Consider the following 10,209-nt stretch of genomic DNA (forward strand, 5'->3'; position numbering starts at 1 on the left):
TCCCCAGGGCTATTCAATGTTGTTTTCAGACAGGGTGAGGCTATGTTGCCCAGACTGGCCTGGAACTAGTGATCCTCCTGCCTCACCTTCTCAAGCTGTTGTCATTAAAGGCACTGGCCCCCCACCTGTGGAAAATAGTTCACTTTGATCCAAATATTAATGACCACTTTGGTCTGATAGAGAAGTGAAGGTAATTGACTATTAAAGGGCTTAAGATACTTCCCCAAGGTAATCTTTGCTCCCCATCCAGAAGCTTGTTGTAACACCCTCAAGGTGGTCTAGTCAGCCAATGTCAAGTAGTCTTGAAATTTCCTTGATGCAGATGCAACTTCATAGAGTACTTCAGTCACATCTGTAAAAACCTTGTGCTTTTCCTTTTATCTTCCTTAGATGCAGACACTGTATCAGAAGTTCTTGGGCAGAGGTTTCCTTTGGACACCTCACAGGGCACTGTGTCCTGAGCCTCTGTACTTTCCTGGGGCTGCTACAAGGTGCACAGTGGCCCTATGCCCTGCAGGGTACAGGGAACTTTACACCCTGGGTCAGATGCTCCTAGAAGACAACCTGAGGTGTAGTACAACTTGTCAGGGGAGCAGTTGGAGACCCTGCGGCTGAGGACTCCTGGAACAGGCCTCTTCTAGACAGCTGCCTCTTGGGACATATGTCCCCCAATTCCAGTTTCCATTTCTTGGAGACAGGTGGACAGCCAGGCTGTGGATGGATGCTGGTGTTGAGGGGGAGAGTCAGCAGTGATTCCAGTCCCTTGCATTCTCTCACAGTTGTGAAGGAGCAAGAACTCTCCAGAGCATAAGACCTATCCATGCCAGTGCAATCCCGAAAAGCCTCTTGGACTGGAGTCATGTCCAGGTCTCCTGGGAGGATGGCCATGAAGTATTTCAGTGAGCAGGACCAGGTGGGAGGATGCCCAGCTAGCAGGGACCTTTCCTGGCCCTTGAGCCTGACATGTCTGTGTATACTTTTGTGTAGTCATAGGTGGACAGAATGGTGCAGTCCCAACCCCACTTTGTATTTCTGATTAAGATGAACTCTCACTAAATTTCTGAATACCTTGCAATATTGCTGAAACTGGGCTCAAGCTTCCCATCTTCCTGCCTCAAACTCCACAGTCGCTGCAATGTGGTGGATGTGCACACCACTACATCCAGCAGTTGAAATGACTTTTAAAGAACAATCATCCCAATATTTTCTAGACAGAATCAGTATTGAAAATCAATTACTGTGCTGTTTTCCCCAGTTTTGAATTTTAAATATGTAAATCTTCCTTTTTACCTTATTCTTGCATTTTTATGGAAAACATTCAGTATATATAATGTTTCTTATGTATCTATTCATGAATCTTTCATGGAAGGGTAGTTTATTCACTTCTTTATTAAACAAACTTTATTTTTCAGAGCAATTTTAGGTTTACATGGAATATTAGGGTACTCTAGAGAAACAGAATGAAGAGGAAGAATGATTATAAAAATGGGGATAAATTAGATTTCCTTCTAGGACCAGAAGCTGGATAGTCCACATAGGCTGCCTGCAGGCTAGAGAGCTAGATAAGCAGTAGCTGTACAGTTGAAGAGACTAAAGCCTCAGAAAAAAAGGGATCAATGGTGCTACCCTAATCTGAGACTGAAGACTTCTGTAAATCCCTGGGGAGAATCAATGGCAGAGTCTGCTTTGGAGGAGTGAAGAAGGGAGAGTCTAATGTCCTCAGGCAATCAGAGTAGGAGTCAAGAACCCATTTGAGAAGAATCAAACTTGCATCTGCTGCTGCTCCCTTTTTCTTTCAAGTTCTATTCCATCCAATCCACCATCCTATTGGGTCTCCACTTCAGTTTGCTATCCCACATGCCAGTCATTCCTAGGCATACCCTCATGTAGCACCCAGAAACCTCTTAATTATTGGCATCTCTTAATCCAGTTAAGTTGACAAGTTAGAATTATTACACGTAGTATCAAACTCCCCTTCTATCCAGCTTATAGTTTTCAATTTATTAACATCTTGCATTGATGTAGTGTATTTCTTACTGACAGAACCAGCACCAGTATCCTACATTTGATGCTGAGAGAGGGTGAAGAAATATGTCATCAAACTCCATACTTTAACTTAGGGTGCCTCCTCTGTGTGGTGTGATTGTGTGTGTCATGTATTCTATCATACAGAAGATTCTACTGTGCTATCATACAGAAGTGTCACTGCCCTGAGAGTCCTGTGCTCCACCTGTTCATCACTCCTCCCCTTCCCCTCTTCCCTCTGCTACCTAAGTCCCTGGCACCCATGGGTCCTGCTAGTGCCTCTGTAAGATTACCTTTCCCAGAATATTGTTGACTTAGAATCTTTATGCACTTGAACACTTCAGACTGACTTCTTTCTTTTACCAGAACGCATTTAAGGGTGCTGTATCTTTCCAGTCTGAGTAGCTCCTTTTCTGTGTGATGTTTTTGATGTGGTTATACCACAGTTTGTGCATTCAGCTATTGAAAGTTAACATCCTCCTTGCTTCCAGCTGTGGGCAGTTATGGGTATGGCTGCTGTCATAACTGCTGTGATGGTTTCTATGAACATATTTTTGGTCTCATGTGGGTAGACACACCTACAAGTGTGATGACTTTATTGTAGAGTGCACCCTCTTTCCTTTGTGAGAACATGACACAGTGTCTTCCAGAGAGTCTGTTTTTCTTCCATTCATATCAGCAAGGAAAAAGTTCTTGCTGACTTTTGTTTTCACCATGTTTTATGCTGTCAGTGTTTGGCATGTGGCCACTCCAGTGAGCATATGCTGATACCTCATTGTGTGATTTTCAGTTTCCTAATGACATTATGGTGAACATTGTCTCAAACATGTAGTTGCTGTCTGAATTTTTTGAATTAATGTATGTGCAGATCTTCTGCCCATTTCCAAGTTGGGTGCGTGCTTTCTTACTGAGTGTTCTTCATGTATTTAGACTACCAGTCCAGTGTCATTATGTGTTTTGAAAACATTTGTGCAGTTCTCCCATTTGTCTTCTCATTCTCTTACGTGTATCTTTTTTAAAATAGAAAGTTTGTTTCAATAAAGTTCAATTTGCTGGTTTTCCATGCACAGATCATGTTTTTGTTATTGCATATGAAACCATCATGCCAAACTTAGATTTATCTTTCAGTGCATCTATTATTTTTTGTAAAGTTTGAAACTTTGCCTTTACTTTTAGGATTTTTAGGCAATTTTTTGGTGCTGGGAATTGAACCCATGGCCTCCTATGTGCCAGGTGAGTGCTGTGCTATAGCTGAAACCCTAGCCCTTTGTCCTAATTTTAGATTGAGACTCCACTAGAAGTGTCTTTGTGACACTCATAAAGTTGGTATGTTTCATTTCTTTGCATGTTAATGTTAAGGAGCTTTGGCATCATTTTCTAAGGGAGCATATTTTCTATTGATCTTCCTTTGTTCCTTTGTCAAAGATCTATTTCTTGATGCTTATAGCTTTAGTAGGTTTTAGCCTCAGGTACTGCCATCCTGTGAATTTATTGTTCATTACTGTGGTAGTTGTTCTGGGTCTTTCACTATTGAAAACATAACTTAGAAACTTTTTCTTGGTATTTTATTAAATTCATAAATGAAACTGTTAAGAATGGCTAATAATACTGAGGCTTCCCCTTGGTGGTCATGAAATATCTCCACATATTTGCTTTGTCTTTGAAACTCTCATTAGAAGTTTGCAGTTTCTTTCATACAGAGTTTTTATATATGAGTATTTCTCTTCATTCATGCTATGTAAGTGATATATGCCTTTTCAGGGATTTTGGACCTAATGACATTCTTGTTCTGATGGTTCTTCATAATGTTTAATTGGGGACCAGCTGTAAAGGTTAAGGGAGGGCAATAATGAGGCAGGCACACAACATGGTGAACAACAAGAAGCAGCTCCCCTTGGATAGTAGGTTTAGTTTTGGTATGTATTCCAAGGTCATATCAAGTTTCATTAGATTACATCATGCATGTAGCTTTTGCTCATGTTAGATCATATAACTTTGCTTCTCAGAGTCCACTACTGCCAAATGTTTTTATAATATAATGTCTCTAGGCCTCAAGGACAGAGGAGTTGCAGAGCATTTCTTAGCCATTCAAAGAGGGAGCCTTTTGTCCTGAAAGGTTTGTTCACCTGAAGGAGTTTTGCTCCTCTGTACATTGGTGGCCTGAGACCTCTGCAGTTCTGCTTTTGTTTCCACTTTTCTCTGAAGGGTATGCACGTGGAGCAGGTCCCTCTCCCCTAAGCTCTTGTCGTCCTTGGATGTAAATGACTTTCCTTCTTCAAAGATCAGCTGACTATATTTCTGTGAGTTTATTGCTGGGCTCTTTTCTGTACTATTTTAAGGCAGTACTGTGGCTGTTCCAGATTCTCTGTTCTGTTCTATTTGATGTTAGTACTCTGGTGGTTCCAGGCTCTGTGTTCTGTTTTCCTTCATGTTGATACCATGGTTGTTGCAGGCTCTGTATTGTGTTCTCTTTTATGGTAGTACCATGATGGTTCCAGGTCCCTATTGTATGGTGTTGGTGCAAGTGTTGATCTTTTTCTTTAGTAGTTATGATTTTAACAGAATTGCTCAGCTTATTCCTGTATGAAAGTAGATTTACACTGGGTACACTGCATGTCTGTAATCTGAGCAGCTGGAGAAGCAAAGGTAGGAGGATATCAAGTTTTAAAACTACCATCAGCAACTTATGAACCCTGAGCAACTTAGTGAGACCATGTCTCAAAAAAAAAAAAAAAAAAAAGTGCTGGGAATGTGGTTCACTGGTTAAGTGCCCCTGAATATTGTCCCTGCTGATTTTTTTGTTTTTTTAGGTTCCCTCACCATAAAGAAATTTAGAAAGTAAATAAAACTAAATATTCTGGAAGCATCTTAAAGTGTTTTACTCATTCACATTTGAATGTAAAATAAATTGATTTTGTCTACACAATACAATGATGCAATGGTTTTTAAAACTTAGATTCCAGTTTGCCTGAATCATCATTGAGATCTGTCTCTATGACAACTACTGACACCCTTCTTCTTTCCATATGGCAAATGCAACCCCCTGAAGCCTTTCTCTTGGTCTCTTGCTGATTTCAGCTGGTGCTGTGCTGCTGAGAATATCTCATGTTTTAAGTTCATGGGTATGGTTATGTCTCAGTGGCAGTGAAATATTCTGCTGTTTGATCTTTTTGGCTGTACCAGTGCTGTGCAGACATCATAGCATGCTTACATAAATGTATATGGAGTGGCCCATTTCAAACCCAGACTGTGTCGGATAGTTGAAGATTCTGTGCTGCAAACCTGCCCCTTTTCTGCGTCCTGGAAGTGCTTTTTCCTGGGATTTATTTGTATCAGCATCATTACAAGCACAAGGAAACTCTTTTAAAATAGGACAACCATTGGACATGTGGCCCATCCATGATCAAAGTGTCATTGAGCAGAACATGGAGATGTGGCACATGACTGTACATGATGCCATTGAAACATCTGCTGTTCAGAAGAATTAGACAGTCATTAGACATCATTGTTCCCATAGGTTTGGAAGAATAGTTTCTGCTATTAAGAAGAGTGCTTTAGAGACTTATAAAACTTTGTAAGGCTGTTGTTTGAACCATGTGACAACTTGGGGCCATTGAATTATTTCTAAGACACAGTGCATCTTTCTACTTGCCCCATTCTGCTTTGTCATTAGCCTCTAGAAATTCTCCAACTGTTCAGTTTATTGATCATTTTACTTGTTTCCTAGTTAGCTAAGTTTGGTCTGAAGTAAAGTACCTGGGAAGTTCTGATTTTTTTCTCATTGTGTTCACGCAGGATGAGCTCAATCCCCAGTTACCACATTTTGATCACCTGGTTGTAATGTTTTCATGAGGAAAACACACTAGTGACCCATGCCCAGGGACTTTGGATGGGGGCTGATTCTAGGCACATCTGTAAGTATGGAACAATAGACTTCCAGAAGGAAAACAGGAGATCAGTATATACCATGTTCTCAGTAGCTGTGTAGGCACTGTGAACCATTTTGGTTGACAGGACCTGAGTTTCTGGGTCCAGCAATTTTCTGCTTGATCAGCTTTATTTTCCTAAGGCAAGTAATCCCAGGTGTGCTGTCTAATTCACAAGACTTTGTTAGGACATGGAATAGGGATGCAACCAATAAAGAAGTTAGGAAGTGACCCAGGAGCACATCTTAGTTCGTGTGACCTAAGCACCAAGAAGGGTTTAAAAGAGTCTACTATTTGCCTTTTCAGTGGCCCAATTCTAGTGTTAGAATGGCTATGAGTAGTTCAGTGCAGTAAACATTATGAATCAAATCATGGAATTAATCTGGAGGCCAGAGTACCATGTGAGTATCATGCATTTTGAATATACATTCCTCATGTTGTCCATCTCTCCACTACACATTTGTGGGGTATTTTAGGTCTCAGTGACCTTTGAGGATGTGGCTGTGAACTTCACCCAGGAGGAGTGGACTTTGCTGAATCCTTCCCAGAAAAACTTGTACAGAGATGTGATGCAGGAAGTCTTCAGAAACCTGGCTTCTAGAGGTAATAATGATGTTTCTTCACTGAAATAGAGAATTACTGTTTATTTTGGTCCTTTATATAGAATGTGAAAAGAGAATTCTTTGGTGAATAATTGCAGCATAAAAGGCACCTAGAATTTGGTGAAATTTTCTATTTCTTAATAATTCATAATAATTGTTGTGGGTTTTCATTTTAGGAAGCAAATGGGAAGGCAAAAGCATAGAAGACCAGATCAAAAATTCTGGGAGTAATCTAAGGTAATTGTACTCACAGGAGGAAGCAATGTCTTTGAGGGAATCAGAATGTCATATAATTTTAAAACAAACCAAAGAAATATGAACATTGTAAATTTTATAATTTTAAATTTTTGTATACTTTTTACCTGAAATAAACACTCAAATATAAAAGATATTGAGTCTTTTCAAAGTAATTGATATAAAAAAGTGATATTTTACTCCACGTATGCTTATCACTATTTGGAGATTACTCATATGCATATGGAAGCTGTGTGGGAAAGGATTGTTTCCTTTCAATCTATTTATTTTCAGATAATTTGAACAATTTAGAAAACCTAATTTTCACCTGGTGTTAACAGTAATGTAAGCCTAAGACCTATTAATAATTAGAAAATCATAAATGAATCATTTGTTCATAATGTGCTGGTCATTTTTTATAGAAGTCATACGGTAAAACTCAAAGGTAAAGAAGATATTGTGGAGAAGATTTTAGTTGGATTCCTTCCTGTTCTTAACCTGACAACGAAAATCTTTAATAAAGTCAATCCATGTGAATACATTATGTGTGCAAAAACCTTCATGTGTCATTCATTCCTTCATAGGCAGATCATTTCTCATTCTGGACACAAATCTTACAAACATGAGGAATGTGAAGAGGATCCATGTGAATTTCAACCTTATAGGACATCTCTGCCTTCTCTGGAAACTGTTTTATCCCAAATGTTAATACAAACTGGAAATGGACCTTTTAAAAGTGCAGTATGTGGGAAAGTCTTCAGTTGTTCCAGTTCCATTCAAAGGCATGAAGAAACTCATACTGGGCACAAACCCTATGACTGCGTACAGTGTGGTGAAACCCTTTTGTCTCCGACAGGTGTTCAAAGACACATGATAACACACAGTGGAGATAAACCTTTCAAATGTAAGGTATGTGGGAAAGCCTTTCCCTATCGCAGTTTATTTAGAATGCATCAAAGAACACATACTGGAGAGAAACCCTATGAATGTAAATACTGTGCTCAAACCTTTATTTCACGCCCAAGTCTTCAAAGGCACATAGTCATGCACACTGGGAATGCACCTTTTAAATGTGAAGTATGTGGGAAATACTTTGTTTATCTCAGTTTTTTAAAAATACATCAAAGAACACATACTGGAGAGAAACCCTATCTATGTGAATGGTGTGGAAAAGCCTTCAAAGATCAAGGCTATTTTGTAAGACATCGAAGAGCTCATACAGAACAGAAGTGCTATGAATGTGAACAATGTAGAAAAGCCTTTACTACTTCCTCTTCCCTTCAGATCCATAAACGAACTCATACTGGGGAGAAGCTCTATGCATGTAAACAATGTGGGAAAGCCTTCACTCGCTCCTCTCACCTTCAAAGACATGAACAAACTCATACTGGAGAGAAGCCCTATAAATGTAAACAATGTGGGAAAGCCTTCACTACTTCCACTTACCTTCCACTACATGAACGAATTCATACTGGACAGAAACCTTATAAATGTGAACAATGTGGAAAAGCTTTCACTCATTCCTCTTACCTTCACATACATATACAAACTCATACCGGAGAGAAACCCTATAAATGTGAACCATGTGGGAAAGCCTTCACTAGTTCCTTTCACCTTCAGACACATGAACGAACTCACACTGGAGAGAAACCCTATAAATGTGAACAATGTGAGAAAACCTTCATTTGTTCCTCCTACCTTAAGATGCATAAACGATCTCATACTGGAGAGAAACCCTATAAATGTGAACCATGTGGGAAAGCCTTCACTAGTTCCTTTCGCCTTCAGACACATGAACGAACTCACACTGGAGAGAAACCCTATAAATGTGAACAATGTGAGAAAGCCTTCATTTGTTCCTCCTACCTTAAGATGCATAAACAATCTCATACTGAAGAGAAACCCCATAAATGTGAACAATGTGAGAAAACCTTCATTTGTTCCTCTTACCTTAGGATGCATAAACGATCTCATACTGGAGAGAAACCCTATAAATGTAAACAATGTGGGAAAACCTTCACTAGTTCCTCTCACCTTCACAAACATGAGCGAACTCACACTGGAGAGAAGCCCTATAAATGTAATCGATGTGGAAAAGCGTTCACTCTTTCCTCTCACCTTCACTCACATGAAAGATCTCACACTGGAGAGAAGCCCTATAAATGTAATCAATGTGGGAAAGCCTTCATTACTTCATCTCAACTTCAGTTATATGAACGAACTCACACTGGAGAGAGGCCCTATGTATGTAAACAATGTGGGAAAGCCTTTGCTCGTTCCTCTAACCTTTACTCACATGAAAAAACACACTGCAGAGAAGCCCTATAAATGTAATCAATGTGGGAAAGCCTTCAGTACTTCCACTAAACTTCAATTACATGAACGAACTCACACTGGAGAGAAGCTCTATAAATGTAATCAATGTGGGAAAGCCTTCATTACTTCCTCTCAACTTCAATTACATAAATGAACTCACACTGGAGAGAGACCCTATGAATGTAAACAATGTGGGAAAGCCTTTGCTTGTTCCTCTAACCTTTACTCACATGAAAAAACTCACACTGCAGAGAAGCCCTATAAATGTAATCAATGTGGGAAAGCCTTCACTACTTCCACTCAACTTCAATTACATGAACGAACGCATACTGGAGAGAGGCCCTATGAATGTAAACAATGTGGAAAAGCCTTTACTCGTTCCTGTAACCTTCACTCACATGAACGAACTCATTCTGGACAGAAACCCTGTGAATATAAACAATGTGGTAAAGGCTTTGCTAGATCTAGTCAGTTTCACTTGCACAAATGAACTCATATTAGAAAGAAATTCTACTAATGAAAACAAGAGGCAAAAGTTTTATTACCATTTCACTCCTAAAAATTAAGAACTGTACTGGAGAAAATACCTTTGAATGTAAAATGTGATAAATGAATATTCCTTCTCAGTTACAAGGACATGAATGGTCTCATACTGCAGAACAATTTTTTGTTGTTCTGGGGACTTAGTCCCTGGGTGCTCTACATTCCCAGTCCTCTTCTTTTTTATTTGGAGACAGACTTGCTAAGTTGCTTAGGGCCTTGCTAAGTTACTGAGGCTGGAGTCAAAATTGTGATTTTTCCTGAGTCACTGGGATTACAGGTATGCACTACCCTATCTGACTGAATAAAATTTTGAATGTAAAAAATATAGCAAATCATTCTGTTTTTCCAATTACCTTCAAAGGAACTTCATTGAGACTGAAAACCAAACACCCTGAATGTGTGATGTTTCATTTTTCTTGTCATCTGTGGAAGTCATTGTGGAGAGAAGCCCTGTGAATGTGAGAAATGTGGGAAACAGAAACCTTCCAGTTTTCCCAGTTTCTTCCAAGGACTGGGAAGATTCATGTTGAAAGATTTATGTCAAAAAAATAAACCCTATGCAA

The 10,209-nt window shown here is 39.4% G+C and overlaps 1 protein-coding gene across 1 annotated transcript; it reads left to right on the forward strand.

Annotated features, from left to right (window-relative positions):
• The first annotated feature begins 717 nt into the window (after nucleotides 1-717).
• Nucleotides 718-9,800, forward strand: LOC124973421 (zinc finger protein 431-like). The gene is given in 6 exon segments (XM_047537361.1): nucleotides 718-727; nucleotides 6,435-6,554; nucleotides 6,730-6,790; nucleotides 7,570-7,775; nucleotides 8,010-9,031; nucleotides 9,105-9,800. Coding segments are annotated over 6 exon segments (1,908 nt in total). The 3' UTR covers nucleotides 9,594-9,800.
• The last annotated feature ends 409 nt before the right edge of the window (nucleotides 9,801-10,209 follow it).

Source organism: Sciurus carolinensis, assembly GCF_902686445.1.
Source record: "Sciurus carolinensis chromosome 19 unlocalized genomic scaffold, mSciCar1.2 SUPER_34, whole genome shotgun sequence".
Classification (NCBI taxonomy): Eukaryota; Metazoa; Chordata; class Mammalia; order Rodentia; family Sciuridae; genus Sciurus; species Sciurus carolinensis.